Source organism: Myotis brandtii, unplaced genomic scaffold (genome assembly GCF_000412655.1).
Source record: "Myotis brandtii unplaced genomic scaffold, ASM41265v1 scaffold510, whole genome shotgun sequence".
Classification (NCBI taxonomy): domain Eukaryota; kingdom Metazoa; phylum Chordata; class Mammalia; order Chiroptera; family Vespertilionidae; genus Myotis; species Myotis brandtii.
In genome coordinates, this window is record NW_005369443.1 from 961,887 (window position 1) to 988,937 (window position 27,051).

General features: G+C 47.5%; 2 protein-coding genes across 7 annotated transcripts in view; one reads left to right on the forward strand and one right to left on the reverse strand.

Annotated features, from left to right (window-relative positions):
- Positions 1-3,462, forward strand: part of LAT2 (linker for activation of T cells family, member 2) — a 15,038-nt gene extending 11,576 nt beyond the window's left edge. For 3 of the 5 annotated variants that reach the window (XM_014548509.1, XM_014548506.1, XM_014548510.1), the window contains exons 12-13: positions 439-562; positions 2,585-3,462. In XM_014548509.1, coding sequence (XP_014403995.1) covers positions 439-545 — 107 coding nt within the window. In that variant the 3' untranslated portion in view covers positions 546-562; positions 2,585-3,462. Of the gene's footprint in view, positions 1-438; positions 563-2,526 lie in introns of all 5 variants that reach the window. The other 2 variants (XM_014548508.1, XM_014548507.1) reach the window with 2 other exon arrangements.
- A 1,242-nt stretch (positions 3,463-4,704) lies between these two features.
- Positions 4,705-25,451, reverse strand: RFC2 (replication factor C (activator 1) 2, 40kDa). 2 transcript variants are annotated; one of them, XM_014548503.1, is made up of 12 exons: positions 25,299-25,388; positions 22,885-23,128; positions 22,588-22,657; positions 18,294-18,335; positions 17,901-18,007; positions 14,972-15,073; positions 13,759-13,859; positions 10,438-10,595; positions 10,142-10,207; positions 8,664-8,744; positions 7,113-7,226; positions 4,705-5,433 (listed from the first exon to the last, which is right to left on the reverse strand). In XM_014548503.1, exons 2-12 carry the CDS (start codon positions 22,992-22,994, stop codon positions 5,323-5,325), a joined length of 1,062 nt encoding a protein of 353 aa, XP_014403989.1. In that variant the 5' UTR covers positions 22,995-23,128; positions 25,299-25,388; the 3' UTR covers positions 4,705-5,322. The 2 variants fall into 2 exon arrangements, with proteins under 2 accessions (XP_014403989.1, XP_005877274.1); XM_005877212.2 differs by lacking the exon at positions 22,885-23,128 and having other exon boundaries at positions 25,299-25,451.
- Between the last annotated feature and the right edge of the window lie 1,600 nt (positions 25,452-27,051).

Genomic DNA, 27,051 nt, shown 5'->3' on the forward strand with positions numbered 1-27,051 from the left:
TGGGGGGAAGGGTAGTGGGAATTAGGGGGGTCTGGCCAGGGAGGATGGGGAGAAGGATAGTGGGAGTTAGGGGGCCTGGCCTGGGAGGGCCAGGCTCGGGGGGGGGACTCCCTGCAGAAGGTCAGCTAATTTCACAGTGAAGCTGAAGGCGGCAGCACATCGGCGGCTGCACTGGCCTTGAACCACGGCCTCCTGAGGTCGGGGCCTCCTGCGCAGGCTGCCGTCACCCGCGTGGATGGAGCCCCACTGACCCTGCTTCCCGGGCAGACAAAAATCTGTCAAACCCCAGAACCAGTACAGACACTCCGTCCAGGGCAGCCTTTCCTTCAGGCTGCGTGTGGCTTCGGGGGGCTCGAGCCCTGGGTGGGCGTTCTGGCTCCAGGAACAGGTCTGGGTGTGCCCATGTGAACCACTGACAGTTCGCCTGCCGGTCCACAGGGCAAGTCCCGAGAGAAGCACCTCTCCCCGCTGCGGGAATCCCCCATGAGGACGAAGATGGAGAGCCTGATTATGTAAATGAGGACGTGGCCGCCACGAAAGCCTAGGGCAGACCTGGGAGAAGGTACAGCTACCCTGGTGCAGGGTGGTGGCCTCACTGGCTAGAGGGCCCCATCCCCTGGGAAAAGGTGGGAGCTCGGGCTGGAGGAGCCGTGGTGAGGGCCAAGGGGTAGCACCCATGGGTTGCGGAAATGAGGTGGCTCTGCAGGGTGCTGGGCCTCCTGAGCAGTCCCCGCCCACCCTGCCCCCGACTCCCAAGGCAGGCTTGGTGAGGTGAGATTCATGGCGAGCATGAGGTTGTCAGGCAGGGAAGGTGGTGAGTTGTTGGGTGAAGTGGGCTCTGGGTGGGTCCCTGCATCCTGGGGGGAGTGACATCCTCCCCAGATCTGCGTCCTCGCTTGCAAAATGGAGCCGGTGGGACCTGTGCCTTAGACAAGACGCTGCACATAAAGCATGAGCCCAGCGGGGCCTGGCCAGTGTTGGCCTCGGGGGCACAGGGCAGGGCTGGGAGATGATGGTGCTGACGGCAGTAGTGGCTGAACTGTGTTAAGCAGCCACTTTGCCGGCCAGCACGGAGTCAAGTGCTCACACACACACCATCACTTGTCACCTCAAAGGCATCTGGCACTAAGCCATCTGCCCAAGGTCACAATTAGAATAAGTGTGTGTGTGGGGGGGGCGGGGGGGGCAGGGTCCACCCACAGTCCTCTCAGTGGGGGGCGGGCTGGGCTGGTCCGGAACCAGCCACACAAGTTTGAGCCCAACAGGCAAAGGCCCACTGTTCACTCGTTCGCTTAGTCTTTACCACACCGGCCAGAGGCAAGTCCTGCCTTGGGTGCTGGGAACACAGTAGTAAACACAACACACAAAATGCCTTGACATTGTGGTGGGAGAGACACAGCAGATCCCGTGAGATAAGAGAGAGAGCCGAGAGGAAGTCTAGCCTGCTGCATGGTGATAAGTCCTGTGGAGGCGAACCCGGCAGGGAAGAGATGGGCAGTAAGGTGGGCAGTTCAGTAGGGGGGCCAGGGAAGCCTTTTGGAGCCCCCTCCTCACCCTCTGGGGAAGGACACCCAGCAGAGGGACTAGCAGAGGCACGCTCAGAGGCTCTGACAGCAGCGAGAGGCGGGGGTGGCGGGGGAGTGTGGACGTGGAGGAAGAAGGAGGAGGCCAGTCACGGAGGGCCAGCACCTGGGTTCTTTCCGAGATTTGGGGGTGGGAAGAGGGAACACGGGGAGGGTTGAAACACAAGAGTGACTTGATATTTCTAAAGGATTGCTGGCTCCTGAGTAGGGAAATGAAGACAGTCAGCCCTCTGAACCCATGGATTCAGCCAACCTCAGATGGAAAATATTGGGGGGGAGGGGGGGAATCTCAGAAAGTTCCCAAAAGCAAAACTTGAATTTGCCGCACTGAGCAGTACACTGAATCCATGCAAATGATGTGTAGGCACACCCTGCAAAGACACCACTCACATAAGGGGCTTCAGCATCCTCCGGTGTGGGTATCTGGTGGAGCTGGGGGTACCATCCTGGAATCAATCCCCTGAGGAAGCTGAGGGACGGCTCTACAGGGGGATGGCAGTGGGAACAGGGAGGCCAGTGCGTTAGGAGTCCAGACAAAAGATGCCACCTTGGCCCAGGGAGGCAGCGGGAGAGGTAGGTACTGAATGTTTGCGGAGTCCGTAGGACTCGCTGGTGCCCTTGGTGGGGTGCCCTGCGTGTGGGTGCGAGGGAGAGGTGTTGAACAGGATTGCAGGGTTTTGCCTAAGATCTGGGAGCTACGGGCAGAGCGGGTTTTGTGGGCAAGGCCAGTTTACTTCTGGGCCTGTTGATGGGAGAGGCCCACGCAGGGGAACATACGAAGTGGGCACCTGTGCCCAGGGTCAGGAAGTCGGGCTGGGGAGAGACCTGAAGACAGGTCGGATGTACCCAGGCTTGGCCAGGACCAGGGAGCACAGTCAGGGTTTCAAAGGAAAAGTGGGAGCTCTGGGAAGAGACTCAGCTTGATGGCCAGCTCCCTCCTCAGCCCCGGAGGGCAGCTGAACGCTGACCACCACTGTGCGCCCCTCCCCTCTCGAAACCAGTCGCCCCGTGCCGAGGGGACGAAGTGCTAGCCAAAGCACGCCTTTTCCTCTAGCCAACCATGTTCATCTTCGCCGAAGGGGCCAAGGAACCAACGCTCACAGGAATAGTTACCGTCTCCCACCCATCACCTCGCTGGAGCAGCTGGACTTCTGGACCCGCCACGCTACTCACGGGAGGTGCACCTGCATGTCCCACGGATCATCCCTCTGGCCACACGGGACCCGCAAGTTACACGTGGAACCAGCTTCCCGGGGGCTGGGCAAGAGCTTGGCGCGAGGGCACTGCAGCCCGTGCCGTAACTGAATGCCCAGCACTTGGGGCAAGCGCCACCCCATCCCCACATCTAAGCACCAAACAGTACTGGCGTTCGTGTCCTTTTTGCTTTGGGTTTGGATCCCAAATCGCTTACTAATGTCAGTTGCTGGGACTTTGTGTGTGATCGATACGCTTGTGTAATTAATTTATACAGGTGGAGCCATATTTAATATTCTACGTTCCAGGGTAGGTTTTGTCTATCTTGTCTCCTCTAAGCATTACATGTTCTAACTTCAGCAGACACTTGGGGCGCCCTGGCACCCCTTTCTTCGGGTCTCAGTTCACTGAGGAAGAGGTGAGGCCACAGCCACCCGCAGGCTATCAGTGGGCGTGTCCTGTGGACAAAGTGCGTCAGTGCTGCCCAGGGGGCGGGCGGGGGTGGGGGGGCAGTGGTGTCCCCCTGGTGCCCTGAATGCCTCCTCTGCTCCAGCTCCCTGACTGGGCAGCATGACTGTCTCGGGGGAAGGGCAGAGGCCCAGTGGAACCTTGAGTCAGAAAAGCCACTCAGGGAAAAATGCCGCCTCCTTTCAAAACCTCAATAAACCTTTTTAGTTTAAGGGCAGCGATTCTTTCTGTTTTGTGTACAACCAAGGGAGTGACTCAGCCTCTTGTGTCATAGCAAGGGAGCCTGAGGCCTGGGGACAGGACCGTGGGCCCTAAGGCAGCTCTTTCCAGGATGGCACATTCTTTCCGAGAATTGATGCCACGTTAGGAAATAGGAAAAAACATCTCGAGCACAGCTGTGGCCATTTGCCACTTCACACCCTGCAGCCCTGACCTCACAAGCTCAGACCAGAGGGTGTGGCGGGGCCAAGGCTCCGGGTGGGGAGTCCCTCCTGGGTTACAGGTGTGGAAACCCTGATGTCTCTGGGGCCCCTCACCTGCAAGCTGGGCAGTCATTCCTTCACCTGACGGGATCCTGAAGCTCCAGACAAAAAATAAGAGGAAGTATGTGTGTTTTGTAAAACGTCACCTCGCTGTTTCTGAGGACCTTATTTTTTTCTCTTAATTGAAAACCAAACCCAAAAGCCAGTAATCAGAGCCTTTTCCGTGTCTCTTCAGTGTCACTACCCAACATTGTGGGCCGGGCAAGTGACTGCTGGCTACTGGGAGGACGGCAGTAAGTGGAAGTGCAGCAGGCCCTCCCTCCTGCTTCCTCCGGCTCCAGAGGATCAGGCTGGATGGAGCGCGAGCGCCGTTTGAACCAAGCCTGGCAGGGAGAAAGCAGATGGGCTCACCCAGCTGTCCCAGCAGTACGTGCAGCATGGGCACACACGGCCGCACTGCTGTGGCCCTTCGTCAGGGAAACCACAGGGCAGGAAGAGCCAGCATGTCATACAAGTGTTTTTAATCAAAGCCTTTCACGAGTCCACTAACCACAGGATGGGTGACTCCCACCCCACTCCCTTAACACCATTCTAGCCCTGGCCGGTGTGGCTCAGTCGGTGGGAGCGCTGTCCTGTGCACTGAAGGGTCACAGATTTGATTCCCTCAGGGCACAGTGGATTCGATCCCTGGTTGGGGTACGTACAGGAGGCAACGAATCGATGTTTCTCTCTCTCCCTTCCTTCCTCTCCAAAATCAATTAAACAAACACACAAACAATGCTATTCTAAAATGGCATCTGGGATTTGCTTCAGAACAATCCGAGTGGGGTGGTAGGAATACAGAGGAAACAAGATAGGCCATGTGTTGGTATAACTGTTAAGATGGGTGATGAGTATGTGAATATCATTCAATGTTTTATGTACAATTGGTATTTTTTCATAATTAAAAAAATAGTATCTTACAAAAAGAGCAATTCTACAGGTTAATATAAAGTTTACTGGGAAATGCCAAATCAACAAGCACTGTACAGACAAGGTGCCTGGCAGCCTCCATGCGCCTGGCCTGCACCATTTTCCTCAGCGACACCTTAAGTCCTTTCTAAAGAGCTCATGGCCCCAAGCTGTTGAGTAGTTTTTCTAAATGGTCAGTAAATTACAACAAACCCTGCCCTCACCCCGTGGAACTGACCTCCAGAAAAATTGAGATTCGCGTGTCCCATCTGTCACCTAAATCACCTTTTCTACTTGTAGGATGCAAGCAGCACGCAGACAGGAAGCTGGCTTTCTTTGCAGACTTGCCCTGCCACATTATTGCTGACAAATTGTACAGTTTTATTAGCTAAAATGCCAACCCACACCCAGGCTGGGTGCCGTGCCCTGGACATTCTCTGCGGCCTTTCCCCCGTCACCACGTCTCAGAGCCTGGGGCTGAATGCAAACGCGCTGGAGATGTGTGTAGAAGCACGGGGAAGGCCACGGCATGTTACTAACAGGCGAGTCCCACTGCCAGTCTGGGCAGCATTCTCTCCCAGAGCAGAAGGCTGTGAGTCCCGTCTCTCAGGGACTCTTGTCACCCCATCAATGAGTTCTCCGCTCTAACTGGCCACCGGGGCCATTGTCTTCTGACACAGCCTGGCCAGGAGCCCTGCCATCTGCAGAAGAGAGTTCACACCTTCGGCTATCTTCATATGAGTGTATCCAATTTCCTGAAAAACAAATAACATTTAAATCTGGTTAGTAAGTGAGAGATAGATTTATTTTTTTAAAATCTGTACTAATGGTTTACTCAAAATTGATGCAATGAATTCTAACTGCAACTAGAAAATGAACTCTAAGTTGTCATGCATTATGTTTAACTAAAGTTCAATTATTTCCTAAAAGGATATTGGTATTTTTTTTGTAAGATATGTTAAGAAAATTAAAAAAAGGCAATATTAAAATATTTATATAACATATCTGAATATACATAAAGAACACTCAAAACTAAGCTGTTAAGAAAATTTAAAAAAGGCAATATTAAAATATTTATATAACACATATCTGAATATACATAAAGAACACTCAAAACTAAGTAATGAGCCCTAGCTGGTTTGGCTCAGTGGATAGAGCATCGGCCCACAGACTGAAGGGTCCTGGGTTCGATTCTGGTCAAGGGCATGTACCTTGGTCACAGAAGGCAACCAATCATGTCTCTCTCACACCAATGTTTCTCTGTCTCTCCCTCTCCCTTCCACTCTAAAAATCAATGGAAAAATATTGTTGGGTGAGGATTAAAGAAACCAACATAACTCAGCAATGAGAAAACAAATCCAATTAAAAACTGGGGCGATTTGAACAGATACTTCATCAAAGATTGGGGATGGCAAATAAGCACATGAAAAAGTGCTCGACATCATTAGCCACTGGGAAATGCAAATGAAAGCCTCTACAAGCCTATGGCAGTGACTAAAAATCCAACTGAGCATTCCAAGTGCTGGCTGGGATGTGGATCAGCTGAAATGCTCATCACTGTTGACAGGATGCAACATGCTACAGCCACTCTGGAAAAGTTTGGCAGTTTCTTATCAAGTTAAACTTAGACTTACCATTCGACCAAGCAACCTCACCTCCATACAATGGGATACTACTCAGCAATAAAAAGGAAGGACCCACAGACCCTCACAGCAAACATATAAACAAATACAAAATACATTCAGCTAAGTGAAAAAGCCAGGCTCAAAAGACTATGTTTCTGCTTAATTCCATCTGTAACATATTCTGGAAAATTCTGTCCCCCAGAGAGAAAGCAGATCAGTGGTTTCCAGGTGATAGAGGAAAGGGACACGTAAAGTTGGGGGATAGAGTTGTGTTTACATGACTGAATGATTTTGCACCTAAGAGGCTGAATTTTCCTCTATGTAAATCAGTGATTCCCAAAGTGGGCGCTACCGCCCCCCGGTGGGTGCTACCACCCCCCCGGTGGGCGCTGCAGCGATCCAGGGGGGCGGTGATGGCCACAGGTGCATTTGGGGGCGATGAGTAACTGCTATTAAAATTTAAAAAAAATTAATTTCCAGGGGCTGAGTAATATTTTTTCTGGAAAGGGGGCGGTAGGCCAAATAAGTTTGGGAACCACTGATGTAAATTATACCTCAATTAATCTGACCTTAAAGATGAATAAACACACAAATCTCTAACGAGAGTCATCCTAAGGAACAGTAGGTCACTGACTGGTAGAATGGGCTTAAACAAACTCCCAGCCCCAGGACAAGCAGCCGCCCGCCTCCGTCGGAGCTGGGGACACTTTCTGAGCATCTTCCTGATGCCAGGCCTGTAAGTGAAACAAAGAGAACCACAGTGTGGCCGGAATCCTTGAGGAGAGAGGCATGGCTATACACTTACTGACCTTAATAAACTCCAGTTTCAAGTATTCTGCCATTTGGAAGGTTTTACACACTCGAAAAATGTTGCCAATGATGTCTTCTGGTGAGTAGCCAAGATGCCACAGGTGAGCGAGAATCTATACAAAAGAGAACATGTTGAGGCTGCTGAACTCCGTACAGGACAAGGATACTCGGGAAACGAGGTTAAAGCCACACAAATCTCAGGCTGGTCACATTGCTCATCCTAGAAAACCCAAGCGATTCTGAGCACCATGGAGCTGGTGGGCCACACCCTATATATCACGTGGGGATAATTTGACTGATTTTTCCAGCACAGACAATATTGCAGATTTTTTAAATGTATTGTAAAGTCTACTACTGTCCCCGAGCCTCTTAAGCACTTTGATAACCATCCCAGTATACTCCAGAGCAAAAGCAGGAGAACCCTATCAGGGTGGGGAATATCCGGCTTGCAGGCCGTTTAAGGCCCACGAAATCATTTCGTCTGGCCCTGCCACAGCACTAGGGGTGAGTTAATTGTTTGACCAGATATAGCAGGCTATTTTTTAAGTTGATAATTTTGTATGGCCCGTGAATGATGTTATAAATATCCAAATGGCCCTCGGCAGAACAAAGGTTCCCCACCCCTGTAGTGTCTGCTATGCTTTCCCTAGCTACAGAGTCCTAACCCACCCCCTGCAGGAGCAGCCCCGAACATCCTGACCAAGGCGGGGATTAGAGCAGTGGTCTCGGCCTCCTGCCTTCTCACCACCCCTACTCCACACTACCTGGACTGCAGGGTCTGGAATCACTTGTTTTTGCCTTTGCTTCGGCACCTGGGGTAAATTCAGGGGTTCAGGGGGCAGGGAAGCTCTGTGTGCCTAAATCTGAAGGCTTCCTTCAGGCCCACTCAGTGACCCAATCCAGTACTTGGGTCTCTGCCTCAGTCTCCCTGCCTTGCACTCGTTTCACATTAGTTCTAACCCTGCCCTAAAACTCAGTCAACTTCTAGCCTAATTTAGTGGGAGCAGGGAAACTGGCTGTGATCAGTCCAATGGCCTCAGATCACACCACTGCCACTCATGTGACTTGTCACCTGAACCACACGGTGCCCACTGGAACCTGCTCACATGGCTCTACAATCAGGCCCGAAGCCCCCTGGGTTCTCCTCTCCTGGCTGACTGGGGACTGCTGGGTCCAGGATGCTCACTCCCATGATCCTCGGGAGGATGGAGGGAAAACTTCCCCTTAACAGAGAAAGACGGCGTCACTGCAAAGTAAAGAGTTGGGCTGGTCGTCCCTCACGTTAGGTGAGCAAATTCCTGATGCAGAGAATATAACTATAGTACAAAGACATGATTTTGAATTCCAGGTCTCCTACTTTTAAACAGTTGATATAGAGAACGGAATTTAGCCTGTCATGGTTTTCTCATCTGTAGGGTGTACCAACTCCTAGCATCATTGTAAGAATTCAGGGGAGGGATGCATGTAAGCCCCCAGCACAGGGAACTCCCTCAGCCCTGCTCAGGAAGAGAAAGGTCCCTCTGGTCTCAGGAGAGGCGGAAGAAGCAGACCTTGTAGGCTTCGTCGATATTGGCATTCACACAGTGCTGGATCATCTCCTTCACCAGCAGCGGGTGCGGCTCGTCGCAGACCTGACCAAACCAAAAAGAAGGTGAGTCAGCGCTGAGGGGACCATCTGAGGAGGACCCTGACACACCAGCTTCTGCGCGATGTAACCAACCTCTGAAATTTTTTTTTCTCATTGAATTCTCCAGCAACAGAACCAGGTTGAGGAAAGCCCTTCGCCATCAAACAAGTCACCAAATAAAAAGAATATGATGTCGACCTACTGTAGTGAGGAAGGCTTCTGACACCAATTCTGTTACCAATTTCTCCAACAGAAGATGAATTAACAAGGGCCACTGAAGAATCTCCACTCAGGGGCAGCATTAAAGCCAGTATAAGTCACATCTCAGAGCCCTGGGATGATCACTTGCCCAGAACCACTTAGAACTAAGACTTGGGAGGTCTTCTGGGCCGGGCTCCCACTGGAATCGCAACTGTCTTTCCGGGACAGGGTCCCAGCCTCTCGTGACCCGAGCAGCCGCCTGTTGAGCCGGTGCAGCTCTCCCTGAGCCCAAAGGCTGCCCCCTGCCACTCCCTCCACTGGCCTTGGAGTCCACCCTCTAGCGCAGGTCAACATTAAATCTAAACGACAGTCTTCGATATCTCCAGGCAGTGCCTACCCCTGCCCTTGGCCTTCTCTTCCCAGGTCAATGAACTCCCTCAGAATCCTGGTTTGCAGCTCTCGATGCTTTGCTCCAGGAGAAAATGAGACCTTAACTGTCACAACAGGTGACCAAGCAAGTTCCCCTCAGGGCCCTTGAAAATACCTCACTGCCAAGGTCGAGCAGAGGCTTTTAGCACAGCTTTCTTTACCCACAAACCAGCCCTACCCAATTACACCCCCAAATGAGGGGGAAATCAGACTGGGCTGTGGATGTGGCCATCAGTTTTCAGAAGAATTCCCTGGAGGAAAATCCTGTCCTGTGGGAGAGTGAGAATCTTTTGGGTCGACCTTGAGGAGCTCCGATACCCACACCGGGACAGGAAGTGCGGAGGGGAAGTCTCCGGTGGGAGCCAGGCCTGCAGAGGGGGAAGCGCTGGGCTCCCTCCTGGCCCCCAGCAGCTGGATGGTCTCAGACAGGCTGCCTGGGCCTGTCTCCTTGGCCACAAAAAGCTGACGAGAGCGTGTGTGCAGGGGAGCTGTGCAGACCAGAGCACCCGGAAAGCACCAGCGCCAGCCTGAGGCAGCAGTGGCAGCACTTGCATGGATCGCACCCTGAGGGCATCCCAAAGTCCCTCCGACTCTCCAGTGAGGGAGTCAGGGGGACACACGGGAGGCAGAGCAAGCTCCCCCGCTCCGAGGGTGAGCCCCAGCAGCAGCACCGTGTCCATCCCCTTCCTTCCAGCACCTCCCGCCTCCACTCCACTGGCCCCGCAGATAAATACAGTTTCTGTAGACTGATGCCCCAGCCAGCTTTTGTACCTTGAACACATTCTCACTGTTAATGAAGCCGAATCCTGAGAAAGTAGACTGCAAGTTGTTCAACGCCTGTTGAGGAGCAAAAACAACCGGGGTGATTTTCTGTCTCGGCCCTTCCCCACCTCTTTAGCTGAGCACCCTCCTCGCAAGCCTGCTCTCAGTCAGCCCAAGGCCCCATCAGTGTGTTGGGTCAACACTCCCCACTCCGGCTCTGCGCAGCCATCACTTCCTTCTTCCCCCTAAAATAAGGGCATGGCAAGCCCAGGAGGTCCGTGCCTCAGGGCAGCGACCGCACACACCTGCCGCATGTCTCCCTGGGCGGTGAAGATAATGGCTTCAAGACCGTCGTCGGTGTACGGCACATTCTCCTTCTCGATCACGTTCATTAACCTGGTGAGGACCTGGGCATCGGTCAGCTTTGTGTAGCGGAGGACTGCGCACCGGGACTGAATGGGCTCTGAATGAGACAGGAAGAGAGTGAGGCTCCCCGGCCAAGGATGGCATCGCCCTGCTGGTTCTGTAGTTACTCGGAAGCAGCTGCACAACCTGCACAGCCCAGCCACGCCGGCACCACTCTCTACCCAGCAGGCGCTCACCAGTGACTCGGTATTTAGGACTAAATTTCAAAATATTAACCAATAAGCAACAAGAGAGGCCTAAGCCAGTACTGCCTGGGATGTCCGTGGCTGGCCACGCCTTCCAGAAGGGAACCTTTACCATAGAGACACCCACATGCCACAGCCCGCAGTGAGCCAGTGCTGGCCCAGGTGGCCCCCAAATCAGTGTGTGTGCTGGGTGGGTCATGGCTTGCTGTTGGGGAGCCCCTCCCCTATCCAAGCATGAGCTCCCAGAGGGCAGGGACAGAGCCTTACTCAGATCTGCAGCCTCCACTGTGCCTCGTGCAGAGTAGATGCTGTGTACACATCTGTCAAGTGGATGAGACTTCAAAGAGCAGCTTTCCTAAGAGTTAGTTCACCTCAACTTATCTCAGCGATTTTCAACCTGTTTCATTTCATGGCACACATAAACTAATACTAAAGTTCTGCGGCACACCAAAAATATATATTTTTGCTGATCTGACCCAAAAAAAAGGTATAATTCTGATTCATTCACACCAGATGGTTACTGTTGTGTTGGCTGTTGTCACTTTTAAAAATGTTTTTATTGATTTTTCAGAGAGAGAAAGGAAGGGAGAGGCAGAGAGACAGAAACATCAATGAGAGAGGAACACTGATCGGCTGCCTTCTGCACACCCCCTACTGGGGGATCGAGCCCGCAATCCGGACATACGCCCTGAACAGAAATCTTACCAGCAACCTCTTGGTGCATGGGTCGACACCCAACCACTGAGCCACAGCAGCTGGGCTGTCATTTTTTTATTTGACAATCGAGGGAAAGAGGTCAGTGTCCCTGACTAACTAGGTAGTGCATGTTTTAAAAAGTCATACACACCAGATGAAAATTGCTGACTCATCTGAAAGCAGGAAGCCTCACAATGAACCTTATTAGCATATTTGATTTATCAGCACAGACAAGAGAAAGATCAATTAGGAACAGGAATACATATTTTAAGGCAATTAATATTCTAACTTCAATAGAAGTTTCCTTTAGTCAATTTTATCTTTTGAGACATTCCAAAAGCTGAATTCACAGAATTTAAATACATGTCAGAATAAGGCAGCATGGGCTTCCTCAATGTACACCTATCTCTTAACGCGTGGCTCCAGGAATCAAAGTGAGATTGGGCTACTAAGTTTCACAAGTTAGCTCTGCAGCAATTTGATCATAAACCATTTCCTCTAATGCTGAGAAATAAATTCCTTTAGAGATCTCATTTGTTTGCTATATCTCTTTAAAAATTAAAGTTAATCCAAATGCTGTATGTATCACAAAAATTACTTTCATAAAAAGCAAAGGCCAGAGCTGCCTCCACCAACACGTGCAGTTTCAGATCATAAAGCCCTGAGCAAAATGCACCGGGGGAGGCCTCTGAATATAACAGTGCCCCTGCCCTCATAGATTCCCACGGATAAGGAGACAAGCGCCATACACACCCATCAGTCAAAACTTTTTGCAGTTTCCTCCATCACACCACTGATGTCTTGAAGGTAGAGAATGTTTCTCATTAAATTTTGTATGCCCTGCATTAGTGGTACCCGCCACCTACTGAGACCAGAGTAAATGCTTATTGAATGAAGAGCTGAATAAATTAATAAACAAATAATGACTATCCAGATAGGGTAAAAGAACATAAAGGATTCCTGGTAACACAAAGAGCCCACCAACTTTGTGGGGGCATCATGATTGATAACCAGTTTGTTTGCAACAGTGCACAATGGCCCCGGGGGTGGGGGGGGGGTCTGTAGGGGGGCAAAGAGAAGGGAGAGTCAGATGGCTGAGCTCACACAGGATGGGGTTAGCAGGGCGGATGTGAGGCAAGGACAGCGGGACAAAAGAGCTGTGAGAAATGGTGAGAGACAGAGAAAGCTGGACTGTGCTCGAAGTCTGCATCAGAACGGGAAGGATGTGAGCCCTGACTGGTTGTGGGTACGTACAGGGGTGCAGGTTCGATCCCCAGCCCCCAGTCTGAACATGTGTGGGAGGCAACTAAATGATGTGTCTCTCTCACACTGATACCTCTCTCTCTCTCTCTCTCTCTCTCTCTCTCTCTCTCTCTCTCTCTCTCTCTCTCTCTCTCTCTCTCTCTCTCTCTCTCTCTCTCCATACTCCTCTCTTCCACGCTCCATTCTCTCTAAAAAAAAAATCAATGGGAAAAATATCCTGGGGTGAGGATTAACAAAACAATAAAAATAAAAGAGAAGGATGTGAAACCACCAGGAAGTTGAGATGCTGAAAGGGGGAGAGGGGATAAAACCATGAGGAAACAAATTGATGGAGCGGGGACTGGAAGAACAAATGCCAGGTCAGAGAGAAGACTAACATGTAAGGTTTCAGAGGTGAAGCAATCCTGGCAATAACCAAGTCCGGTGTGCAGACGCAGTGCATGTGCAGTACTCAGGCCCACAGAAAGTGCAGGAACCTGTCTGGAGAGCGGCAGTGACTATGACACTGTGCACAGGATATCAAAATGTCACGTGTGACTCTAACCGGTTTGGCTCAGTGGATAGAGCATCGGCCTGCGGACTGAAGGATCCCAGGGTCGACCCCGGTCAAGGGCATGTACCTTGGCTGCGGGCACATCCCCAGTAGGGGGTGTGCAGGAGGCAGCTGATCGATGTTTCTCGCTCATCGATGTTTCTAACTCTCTATCACTCTCCCTTCCTCTCTGTAAAAAATCAATAAAATATATATTTTTAAAAAAATGTCACGTGTGCTTGTGATGGTGCAAGAGGCAGAAAGATGTGGGGTGCCAATCTCAGCTCCTCCACCTGCAATGTGACCTTGGGCAAATTACTAAACCTCTCTGAGCTCCAGTTTTCTCATCTCTAATGTGGAGCTGATAATACCTCTGCAAATAGTTATATAAGAGTAAATGAAAAAGTTGATTACACCACATAGTGCTTGGCTCACGTCAGGCAATCAAAAAGCCCCTACTCTTCTGTTGCTAAAGAGCCAAAGGAGGACCATGTAGACCGCAGACACCCAGAGCTGACCCTCACCTATGATTTTATCTGAAGCATTGCAAGCAAGAGCAAAGCGAGTCGTTTTGGAGTAGATTTCCATGGTTCTCCTCAAGGCTTGCTGGGCTCCATCAGTCATGCTGAGAAGAAAAATATAAGAGTGCAGTTGGCAACTGCGACCGGGGGCCCGCGGGTCACAAATCCCTCCCTAGAGACTGGGAACCCTGACCTCCCCACTGGGCATGCTCAGCCTCTCCTCATGAGCCTGTTTGGGTCTTCCACAGGCAGGTGCACGTGGGCATGGAGCAGAGGCTCTGTGGCCAGGCTGCCTGGCCCACCTGAAGCTCTTTCATCTGCTAGTTTTGGGACCACAGGTACATTATCTGAGCCTCAGTGTCCTCACCTATAAGGAGATAATGATACTGCCTACGCCAGAGGGTTGTTGATGACAATTAAATGAGATAGAAACATGTAGAGTACCTGGGATAATGTAATGCTTACATATAAGTGCTCGATAAATGTTGGCTATTATTGCTATAATGTTACAGTAAAACAGGTTAAGGTGTAGCGAACTATGTACTATAACATGGCAATTACAATGTTCCGAGCAAGATTATAATAATGTGGAGCACTGCTTTTTATATTAAAAGAAAAAAACAGGATACAAAAATTACATATATTATGATCTCAACTATGTAACAATATATAGCGTAGAAAAATAAAATAAACCAAGATATTAACAATATTTTCTAAATTTTCTTCAAATAATATGAGTTACTTTTTAAAAAATGTCATTTAAAACTTTTCATTTAGACCAGTAATGGCTAACATTGTGAATGTACTAAATGTCACCGAATTATACACTAAAATGGTAAATTTTATGTTATGTGTATTTCACAACAATAAAAAAAACATTTAAATTATTCATCATGTAAGTGATGCTGGAACAAACATATTAGCTGACTGTCTTTAAAAATGGTAAAATTTATGTTATGTGTGTTTCACCACAATAAAAAAACCAAAATTTAAATTATTCATCATATAAGTGATGCTGGAACAAACATATTAGCTGACTGTCTTAGACAAATGTAAGTTAATTAAGATGACTTTAGGGCTCAGGCTCCTATTAAATTGCTTTTGAAGATAAGCAAATATACCACAAAAGTGCAAAGGCAAAGCTTTTTCTCTGGATTTAATAAAGCCAGATAAGAGACTTAGAGATCAAGGTCAAATGTCTGGCAAAGCACTCCACCTGTCTGCTTCATCCAGGATGATGATCTTATGTCGTCCTTTGGGAAGGGTGACTTTCTGCTGGGCGAACATTTTGATTTTGTTTCTCACAACATCAATGCCCCTGAAACAACAAGCCAGAAGTTAACTGTCACCTTCTGAGACAAAATCAGTTACCTTCATGGGAACTTTAACCCTCAGACATCATCATGGACCCAATTTTAGTTTTTAAGTTTCCTTTTTGAACAATTCTATTTTCAAGAATTGAAATTTCATTACTTTTATTCCTTTTTGGAGGTTTTCAGAACAAAGAAAAAATTTACTACTTATAATGAGATTCATTTTATCTTGTAATTACAATATGGGTCCACTGAATTATTTTACAATCTCAGATATATTTTAAAGTCTTAGTGTTCTTATTCTTCCTGTATCTTAAAACTGTTTTGTATTTCATCATCTTAGTAATTATTTCATCATTACTCATCAATTATTCCCAACTATGCTAAAAATAACTAAAATAATAAGAAAATGAAAGAATGATGGAATTGCCTAAACGAATAATGCAATAGTGGGAGAAAAATACTATTACTATTGTCTCATACTTCATTTTTTGGTGTGTTCTTGGGGTACAGTATTGTCTTTCTAGAAGGCATAAAAGAAGTTCAGATACTCTGTCTTTGCTGTCTTTTTTAAAGCTTTCACTGACCACAACTAAAAAAACACCAAAACTTTTCATTTTCCACGCACAATGTCAAAGAGAAAAAAATTGACAGGAAGATGTTTCATAATTAAACAAATCAGAAAATGACTGCAGAGAAGCGAATAGACTCTAGGCTCTAATGATGGTGAAATTGATCACATAAGCAACATCTCAGACCATGTTTCCTCAGATGCCAAAATCCTAGGTGCGTTTTCTCAAACTTAAGAATCAAGGCGTGTGCTCACTTTGGCAACACATTTGTGAAAACTGGATGACACAGAGAAGATTAGCATGGCTCCTACACAAGGATGACATGCAAATCTGTGAAATGTTCTGTATTTTAAGAATCAGTAAGTCATGGGGATGTGATGTACAGCATAGGGAATATAGTCAATAATACTGTACAGTGTCAGATGGTGACTAGACTTACCATGGAGATCACTCCATTAGGTGTATAAATGTTAAATAAGGACAAACACTAAATATATTTTCATCTGGCTAGTCACTCAACAGGAAGGACTTCATTCCCCAATATCCTATGATAAGAATTTGGACCTTCTGTTTTGATAAAAGAACATATGACAGCACTCTTTCATCTTTCATGTTTGTATACCAACGTTTACAGGGTACAGTTTGTAAGTGATCAAAAGCTGAAGGCTGGTTTGTATACAAAGGTGATATAGAAATGCAAAAAAGTCATTGTATTGATCATTCAAATAGGTTTTTATAAATCTAAAATTAAAAATATCTTGCAATTATGGGCTATTCTTTCTTCAACAAAATTATGAGTCACTAAAGTTTTCAAAAATAATGAGTTTGATGATGCAAGTGTGAGAAGAGGTAGTAAGAATCAGCATTGACAAAATGGATTGATTACAGGCTCATTCATGACAGCTGACGAGCAGCTAGTTGCATCCCAAGAACAATGCCTGTTTCAAGTCTACATAGATCTTCAAAATTAGGACAATATTAAAGAGCTGAGATCTGCATCCTCAAGGAATAACCAAAGATAGACTTTGCAGACTTTTTATTTAACAAGTCTTCATTTCATAATCCTCTATTTCATGTCTGAAAAGTAAACCAGCACTTCATACCATTAGGATGGCTACTAACAACAACAAACCAAAAAATGTGTTGGCGAGCATGTGGAGAAATTGGAACCCTGAACACTGTTGGTGGGAATGTAAAAGGGTGCAGCCACTATGAAAAACAGCATGGAGGTCCCCCAAAAATTAAACACAGAATTACCAAATATAATCTAGCAATTCTAAGTATATATCCAAAAGAATTAAAAGCAGGGTCTTAAAGAGATATTTATACACCCATGTCATAGCAGCATTTTCACAATTCACAAATGTCCAAAAGATAAAAGAAACTCAAGCATCCATCAGTGGATGAATGAATAAGCAAAATGTGGTGGTCTATCCTTACAAAGGGATATTATTCAGTCTTAAAAAGGAAAGAGTCTGACAGATGCTAGAGTTTGGCTCCTTGGATGAATCGTGAGGACATATGCTAAGTGAAATAAGCCAGCCACAGAGAGACAAATACTGTATGAAACCACTTAGATGAGGCATCTACAATAAAATCAAGTTCACAGATACAGAAAGTAGAATGATGGTTGCCAGGGGCAGAGGGAGGGGGATGGTACAGGGTTTTAGTTCTGGAAGACAAAAAAGTTCTGGAGAACATCGGCTACACAACAATGTGAATATATTTAACCCTACTGAACTGTACACTTACAAATGAGTAAGCTGGCCCTGGCCTGTCGCTCAATTGGTTGGAGCGTCACCCCATACAACAAATGGCTGCGGATCGATTCCCATTCAGGGCACACACCTAGGTTGCGGGCTCAATCCCCAATCAGGGCGCATATGAGAGGCAACCAATCGATGTTTCTCTCTCACAGCGATGTTTTTTTCTCTCTCTCTCTCTAAAAATCAATGAAAATAAGGGGGAGGATTAAAAATAAAATGAGCAAGATGGTAAATTTTATATTGTGTATTTTACCACAATTAAAAATAATATTTAAAATTTCCATTAACAAAGTTAAGCCATCAAGTCTAGTGCCTATGATGCCACCTTGATGAGCCAGCAATTCCCATTCTATTTCACTGGGAAGGATTAAAGGAAAACATAAAGCTGGCTAGGCAAGCTCCACATACAACACAGAACGGAAAAAAAGGCCATTTCTATAACAATTCACAATGTAAAACACTTGCTGCCCTTCAGTCCTAACTCCCAGACGTACCTGTCATTTGAGGCATTGAGTTCCAAAACAGCATCCTTGAGAGCTGGGCCCAGAAGGGCTCGTGCCAAACACAGGATGCTTGTAGTTTTGCCAGTTCCTGGGGGGCCCTAGGAATGAGATCTCCAGTGAGTGCTCCGAGCCAGCAGAATGCACTTACCGTAGCTCCTGATGGACGTTCACCCCTTTTCACACTCACCTCCCCCTCGAGCCCTCCACCCAACCCACAAGGCTCCTGACCGATTTGGGGGAAATGTTTTCCTTTGCAGAGGCCAATGTCAGGGCTCTGGTGGTAACTGGCCTCTCTGAGGAGGAGCTCTGTGCACAAGAAAGCACTCAAGAGGGAAGTGAAAATGAGACTTCAAGACATCACCAGGGCCAGGACTGAGTACTCACAGCAATGATAATATTAGGCACATTCCCTTCTCGTGCAAAGACCTGAAAGAAGAAATGTTCATTAAAACGTTCATTAAGCTATAAACCATAAGGAGCCAAGCCTCCCCAACCACATAGGCCTGTGTAGTAAACATGGCTACAAATGTCTCCATATGGATGCCCCATGGAACACTCACCTCAGCACATTCTAAACTGAATTCGTCATTTCTCCCTACAAACCTGAGGCCCCACCCACACTTCCCCTTCCATGGACTGTCAATGCCATCAACACTACCACCCAAGCCAGGAACCTGGAGGTCACTGTCACCGTTAACAGGGCCTTCCTCCTCACCCCACACAGCACCTTAATTACAAAGATTCAGTCATTCCTAGTCTCTCTGCCGCTCATCACCCCAACCCATTTCCCATACGGTAACCACAGCTAATTTTCTCACACACACATCTAATTAACACATTTTTATCTGATTGAAACCCTTGTATGACTCTTTACTGCTCTCATCATGAAGCCCACATTCTTTTTCTTATTTATTTACTTATTTTTATTGAATTTATTGGGCTGACATTGGTTAACAAAATTATATAGGTTTCAGGTGTTCAATTCTAAAATACTTCACCTGTATACTATTCTGTTCATCACCCAAGTCAGGTCTCCTTCAATCACCATTTATCCCCTATGCTCTCTCCTACCTCCTCCTCCCCTCCTTCCCCTCTGGTAATTACCATGCTGTCATCTGTGTCTATGTTTTGGTTTTGTCTGTTTGTTTGCTTAATCCTTTCACCTTTATAATTTCATTCATATGTGGAATCTCATGGACAAAATAAACCAAGAAACGAAATAGAAACAGACCCACAGACAGAGAACAGACTGACAGCTGTCAGAGAGGAGGTGTGTTGTGGGGCTGGGAGAAAAAAGGTGAAGGGAGCTGGGGATTTTCCAATGTAAATTAAGGCGTGACTAGGCTGGCTTCATAAGGCCCAAATTCTCAAACATGGCTCATGAGGCCCTGCCCAATCTGGATCCTGCCCACCTCATGGGCTCATTTCTCACACACCCCAATACATCCACAGCCCTGCTATCAGGGGCTCATGGACCAGAAGCATCAGCATCCCCTGAGAGCGTGTTAGAAATGCAGGATCTGGCCTCACCTCCAGAACTACTGCACCAGAATCTGCATTTTAACAAAAGCCCCAGGCAATGCACATGCCCATTAATGTCTGGAAAGCACTATTCCAATCAGATGGCATCCCACCCAAGAACAAGCCAAGCTTTCTCACCTCAGGGCCTTTGCACATGCTATTCCTGCTACCTCTTCTCTCTCACTCCTCCCCTCCAAGTCTGGCTAACTCCCACTCAAACTTTGGTCTCACTTCTTCCACTTGGGAATAAAGATATTGTGAGGGTTAACTCTTCCCATGTGCTCCCTCAGCACCCTGTCCTCCTCTAGCAGAATGCTTATCACATGGCCTGCTGACTTGAATGTTACTCCATGAGACTAAAAATCTTACTCAGGCAGGAATCATATCTATTTATATCAATAGTTCCTAACACTGCACCATAGCTGTCCCAGAAAACATACTCAAATATTTGTAAAATGAATGCATTCGTAAAATAAATAAAATACCTTGTTAGCTATTATAGTGTAAGCACTGATTACTACAGAGATTGTCTTTGTCATGACTCAATTAGTTGGGCTTCTAGATTCTGCCTAAAGATGGCTTGGAATTCAAAGCTTGCTTTATTGCTAAACATTTCTGCCTGCCCATTTTGAAGCCAGCTGCCTTGTCACTTAGTCCCTCTAGGCCAGGGGTCCTCAAACTTTTTAAACAGGGGGCCAGTTCACTGTCCCTCAGACCATTGGAGGGCCGCACTCTAGTTTAAAAAAAAACTATGAACAAATTCCTATGCACACTGCACATATCTTATTTTGAAGTAAAAAAACAAAACGGGAACAAATACAATATTTGTATTTGCATGTGGCCCGCGGGGCCGTAGTTTGAGGACCCCTGCTCTAGGTTCAGGTTGGCAAACTATGGTGGGAGGGGCATGAGGGGAATGGAGGTAATCTAGCTTGAGGCCTGTTTTTATGATACCCCTAGCTAAGAATGGCTTTCACATTTTTAAAGGATTGTTGAAAAAATAAACAGAGTATTTGTCAAATACAGTTATACTAGTGGCCTGGTGCACAAAACTATGGTAGGGGCATGAGGGGAATGGAGGTAATCTAGCTTGAGGCCTGTTTTTATGATACCCCTAGCTAAGAATGGCTTTCACATTTTTAAAGGATTGTTGAAAAAATAAACAGAGTATTTGTCAAATACAGTTATACTAGTGGCCTGGTGCACGAATTCATGCACATTGAAAGTAAATTAATTAGAAGAAATATTTTAATATTGCTATTTGCCCTTTCTCTATAATAGAAGTGTCAACCAAATTCACGATGACAGATCGAAACAAACACATGCGATTGGCGCCAGCGAGAGCTTTATATATTTTCAAGTTACACCATTTCTTACTTCTTTTCAGTCGGGTCAAGTTTCTAAACTGTCTAAATCTCCATTTTCCGGCTAATGAAAAGAAAATAGGACTCTACTGAGTCTCCTATCTACCTACTCCAGGACTTCTGTGAGGATCAAATGAGATGAGGCACGGGAAAACACTTCACAGACATTTGGTTAAAGTGTGAAATGTTTGCACCGGCTATGAAGCAAGTCATGTTCCTGGGCTGAAGAAACCCCAAGGAAGCTAGTTGCTAGGGAGAGGAAGCCGGGCATTGCTCCATGACATCGTTACCACAGCAACCGTTTCTAGGCTGGGCTGGGCTGGGCTGTGGGCCGCATTTTGTGCCATGGGGTCTCGGCAGCATTGGCTGCAATTTGGTGGGCTGTCGCTCCAGGGTGTTTTGAAAATAAACTATGAATGTTTCCTGTATAATATATGAATGTTTCTGATAAGAAATTCTAAATAGTTAAGAGTACCTGTTGAAAAGATACCAAATAATGGTTTAACTGGACAACCTTAAAATTAGCATAGAGAACAATCCTACGTTATATTTTAGTGATTCAACAAGATTGAGAGATTATATAGTCAGATTATAACATTCTTGTCTACTTTATTCTGTCTGGTTACAATTTTTTTTTTAATTTCAATAAAAACATGCATCTTAAATGGGAAACAAAAACAAAAACAAAACAAAAACAAAAAACGGTCTGTGGTGCCGTTTCTCTGTAAATGGCCAGTGCATGTCACGGCAGCTCCTGCATTGAGCATCTGCCCCCTGGTGGTCAGTGAGTGTCATAGCAACCAGTTGGACACTTAGCATATTAGCCTTTTATACTGACTAGGGGCCCGGTGCACGAAGATCTGTGCACAGGGGGTGGGGTGGGGTGGTCCCTCAGCCCAACCTGCACCCTCTCCAATCTGGGAGCCCTCAGGGGAGCCCTCTCTAATCCGGGAGTTTCTGTCTGTCTTTGCAATCATATGAGCTAACTGTCTGAGACCCCCAAAATAACAGAGGTATTTTTTTTTCTTTGCTTCATTGGTGGAGATTTCCTGGAAGTTTTAGGATATCTTCCCTTTAATTTTTCCTAGACACTCTGATTTTACTTATGTCTCTCACCTTTGCTTTCCCTCCATCCCCCACCACAACAGTAACTTGCTCCAGGCTCACTTTGCTCTAGTGTCTAGGAGATCCGTCTGCCACCAGAACTACAATTCCCAGCATTCTTGGTGCTCCCCACGCTCTGGGCATCCACTTCCGGTCCTGGGGCTGCCATCAGAACTACTATTCCCAGAATTCCTGGTGCTCCCCATGCTGGGAGCGACCAAGGGAGCCATGTCCCCCCAAGCTGCCGGCTCTCCCCTCCGCCTGGCGCCTGTATATGCAAATTAACCCACCATCTTTGTTGGGTTAATTTGCATATTCACTCCTGATTGGCTGGTGAGCGTAGCGAAGGCGCAGTCAATTTGCATGTTTCTCTTATTATTTAGGATAATATAGATATTTGCAAAAAGCCTATGGTATCTATTAAATTGCCTTTACAGAAAGTTTGCCAACCTTGCTCTTGTCTGATAACTCCTCTTCAATAAGCCAGCCCTTCAAACATCTGAAGTTACCCACCACCTATAGGCATCTCCAAACTGAATGTCTCCTACTCCCTCAACGCTTCTGGATCCGTGGCTTACCCCCATGCCCCACCTTGGCTGTCTTGCTCCAAATGCCGTGAGCTTTATCAAGGCACAATAATGTGGTATAAGGTCATATATATATAAATTTAAAAAAAGAATAACACCCACCTCCAGCCTGCTCACAGTGTCTTCATTCCCAACTACTTCATTCAACTTCACTGGTCTGTATTTCTCAACCCTGTTTTTAAGAAAATGCATAAAGATGTTGACATAGCTATTTTCATGCTACACAAAAGGAAGCACTAAAGAGCAGCAATCCTCAGCTTTGTCAGGTGATATACATTAAAAAAATACACCAATTGGCGGCAGGTTTTAAATTTAAGGGGTGCCCAAGTGCCATTTCAAAAGTTAAGTGCATGAGAATTACACACCAGAAGCTCCAAACCCACCACAGCACAGAAATACCTGTTGTTGCTGGAGAAGGGCCAGAGCGGGCCATCTGGACCAATGTGATCCTGTGCAGCAACAGTCTGCCCGTCACAACAGAGATCCAGCACACACAGAACTGACATCATTTCTTTTTCTTTTTAAAAACGCTTCACGCATTTGCATGTCATCCTTGCGCATGGGCCATGCTAATCTTCTCTGTATCGTTCCAATTTTTCGTATATGTGCTGCCGAAGCGAGCACAGCACTGACATCATTTGATCTGATAGATATGGATGTAACTGAGCCTCCTCATGCCTTACCTGGCAGTTTCTACAGACTTGACAAGGCGCACAGCAGGGCTGGCTAGACAGAAACCACAGGCCTATCTTGTGACCCTATTAGGCTATGTGAAGTGGACAGGCTAGTGGCCTAGTCAGACCAATACTTCTCTCTTGATTTTTAGAGAGGAAGGGAGAGGGACAGAAATGGAAACATAGATGAGAAACATCATTGATTGGCTGCCTCCTGCACGCCCCCCGAGGGGGAGATGGGGAAACAAGCTCGTAAACTGGGAATATACCCTGACCAGGAATTTAACCAGTGATCTCTTGGTTCATGGGTCAACGCTCAATCACTAAGCCACACTGGCCGGGCAATGCTTCTATTTTAAATGAATAAGCAAACTATGCTACAGAGAAAATGACTTTCTTCAGTGAGAATAGAAGTGGAAGATATACAATGATTTAACCATCAGGACTTCCTCAGTCCTTTATAACACTCCCTGATTTATTATGCAGGTACTAGTTGTGCTCCAGAAACAGCTGCATGCAAAGAAGCTTGTTTGTCACATACTACAGTAAACAGACAGTTCCCCTCCAAGACCAGCAGATGAAGCATGCTTGTTCCTGTTCATTTATTCTTTTTTTTTTTAAATAAATGATTGCTTGCTGCCAGACAGCTCAGGGCATCTTTTTTTTTTTTTAATATATTTTATTGATTTTTTACAGAGAGGAAGGGAGAGGGATAGAGAGCTAGAAACATCGATGAGAGAGAAACATTGATCAGCTGCCTCCTACACACTCCCTACGGGGAATGTGCCCGCAACCAAGGCACATGCCCCTGACCAGAATCGAACCTGGGACCCCCCACCCTGCAGGCCGACACTCTATCCACGGAGCCAAACCAGTCAGGGCTGTTCACTTATTCTTCATACTCAGTCCCTTCCAGGTGCCAAGCACTGTGAAAGGAGGTAGAGATCTCAAGGGGAGGAAAGCAGAAGATACAGAGATAAGCAAGACATGGTGATTGTTCTGAAGGGCTTTCCAAATGGCAGGGAGATAAGAGCTTAGGAAGTCCCACTACCGTGCTAGACTTGTTATAGAAACCAAGGGCTGCGAAGCTGAGGGAATCACCACCTGGGAATGTTAGGAGCTGAAATTTGTGCTGGACTTTGAACAGGGCAAAGATGCTCTTCTTTCAGGGCCTTCATAGCTGCTCCATCTACCTGCAAGGTTTCTCCAGTCACAGGCCTTCCTCCCTGAGTTCAGGTCTTTGCTCAAATGTCATCTCATCAGAGGCCTGCCCCGAACACCACAGCTATTTACTCCACAGCACTTGCTTTTTTACTTTGTCTTTCTCTATCAAATGTAAGCTCCCTGAGAGCCGAGTTTGTTTTGTATACTCAAGTATCCTAGGCATGTAGTGTTGTGCATGAAAAATATAATGCCAGCCACATGGGTAATTTTAAACTTCCTGGTAGCCACATTACGAAAGGCAAAAGAGATGAAGTTAATTTTACTAATGTTATTTATGAACCTAATATATTAAAAATGTTGTCATTCTCAACATGTAGCAACGTAAAAATTACTAATGAGTTCTTCTTAATAATACTAAGTCCTCAAAAGCCAGGCGTATATTGTGCACTTATAGGCCATCTCAATTCTGACTAGCCCCATTTCCAGGGCTCAATAGATTCATGTGGCTAGTGGCTGGGGGCTGCACAGCGCAGCTGTACATATTCCAATACATTATACTGCATCCATTTAGGTATCTGCTCTCATCAAGAAGAGGGGCGGGCCTGGGCAGTGCCTGGGCTAGCTGAGCGTCTTCCTGTGCACAGAAAAGGCTGCCGGTCCATGGAGTCGGGCACCTACAGAAGGCAACCAACCAACCAACCGATGTTTCTCTCTCCCCTCCTCTCCCTAAGCAATGTTCTGACCGACACTGCGTTTCCAGGGGGCAGACCGGCCACCCTCGACCCCGGGTGGGCTAAGAGACCCGTGTCCCTCGCCCTCTTCAAATAATCTCCCGGACACCACCCTGGAGCCCCCAGCTCCGCTCAGGTCCTCCCGCCCCCCACGATCTCCCGCCCCTGGGTTCCCCCGGGCACGCCCCGCCGCTCGCCCACCGACGCTCCCAGAGCACCCCTCATTTACGGCCTGGGCCCTCACCACGGCAGCTCGTAGTGGCCGGCGCTGCCGGGGGCCTTGCTGGGGGCCGGGGCAGGGTCCTGGGCCCCCTGCTCGGCCGCCCCACTGCAGCTCTCCTCTACCTCCATGCTCCCGCCGCCTCTTCCCGCCGCCCGAGGCCCCGCCCCATGATGTCATCACGCAAGCCCCGCCCCTTGAAATGCGAGGGACGCCGGGCGCAAGCGGAAGCTGTCTGGCCCCTCTTTCCGCGCCTGCGCGGAGGGCACCGGCCCGGAGTCGGGTTGCACTAGGTTTCGGTTGCTCTGGGAGACCTGGCGTCCGGCCTGGGAGAGAGAGGACAGCGGGACCCGAGCGCTTTGCCTTCCGAGAAAGCGTGTCGCTCCAGGAAGGGACGTTCGGCGGTTTTGTGTCTTCGTGTGCCTTGTTGGGAGGCCCTCTCCGCGCGACCAGCAGAACAGCTGCGCCAAGGTGGAGAAGGAGCACGCTGCCCGTGCGGAGGGCAGGGGGCCTGGAGAGTCCATCCGAATGCCGGACCCGGCGGCGGATGGACAGGACTGACGTCCAGTGGTGCCGGGTGGCAGAAAGCCGCCGGCTGGAACCCGCCGGCACCCGGTTTTCCCGATTGCTCAGGATGTCCCGATGCAGTACCAGCTCCCATTGGGCGGGCTCCTCTGTGCGCCCTGGAACTTGACATTTATTAATGCTGCCTGCCGGGTGGGAATTGCTTTCATGTTGCAGATGAGGCAGCTGTCCCTCTGTAAGATGCGACTCAATTTCATTTCAGAGAAATAGGTACTTCTTATTCACAATGATTTGAGCATTCTTTTAGGCTGATTTTCTACCTATTTTACTAATCTTTCCTCCCACAGCTCGTGTTATAATAATAATGAGTAATAAGTAAAAATATGAGTAATAGCCCTAGCTGGTTTGGCTCAGTGGATAGAGTGTTGGCCTGCGGACTGGAGGGTCCCGGGTTCGATTCCGGTCAGGGGTACATGCTCGGGTTGCGGGCTTGATCCCCAGTGGGGGGCGTGCAGGAGGCAGCCGATCAATGATTCTCTCTCATCGATGTTTCTATCTCTATCTCCCGCTCCCTTCCTCTCTGAAATCAATAAATACATATTTTAAAAAATATATATGAGTAATAGTTATCATTTACTATTACTTGAAATCCCTTGGTGGTAGATTAAGGGGGCAGGAGAAAGCAAAGCGGAGAAATCTGTCGGATTGGGTAAAAGGGGAAAATAAAGACACACATGCTTCTTTTCCATTGGCAGATAGTTAATAATGAACATTTACAGCACATAGAGGTGGTATTGGGGCAATGAGATCACAAGGGTTCTGTGGTCTCAAGTGGTGATGCCAGCAGGTGTGCCCTGAGGGGTCTGGGAAAGAAGATTACGCTGGCATTTTAAGTGTTATCCTAGATGCAAAAAGAGGATAGACAGGCTCACTTAAAGACTGATCTTTATCCAGGAAGCGACAGGCCCTGGATGTGACTACCCACCTTAGTTAGGAATTTATGTTGGTAAGGCCTGCCGTGACTTGTCAGGTTTAGTATTTGGCCCCTTTTTTGTCCACAATATGTAACATGTAGACCTTGCCTTCCAGATGATTGTTCAGTCATTCAAGTAAACATGGGCTCCAGAATCTATATTGTAGGTGATTGTTTTTCTATTTTTTTATTATTTTTAAAATCCTCACCCCAGGGTATGTTCACTGATTATAGAGAGGGAGGAGGGAAGAGAGAAAGAGAGGGAGAAACACTGATGCA

Excerpts from the sequence above, each read along its gene's own strand:
- RFC2 (XM_014548503.1), bottom strand. The coding sequence starts at position 22,994 with ATGATGTCAGTTCTGTGTGTGCTGGATCTCTGTTGTGACGGGCAGACT. Across the intron at positions 22,658-22,884 it reads CCCTTCTCCAGCAACAACAG|GGTTGAGAAATACAGACCAG; the intron begins GTATTTCTGTGC and ends TCTTAAAAACAG. Across the intron at positions 13,860-14,971 it reads ATCCTGGATGAAGCAGACAG|CATGACTGATGGAGCCCAGC; the intron begins GTGGAGTGCTTT and ends TTTTCTTCTCAG.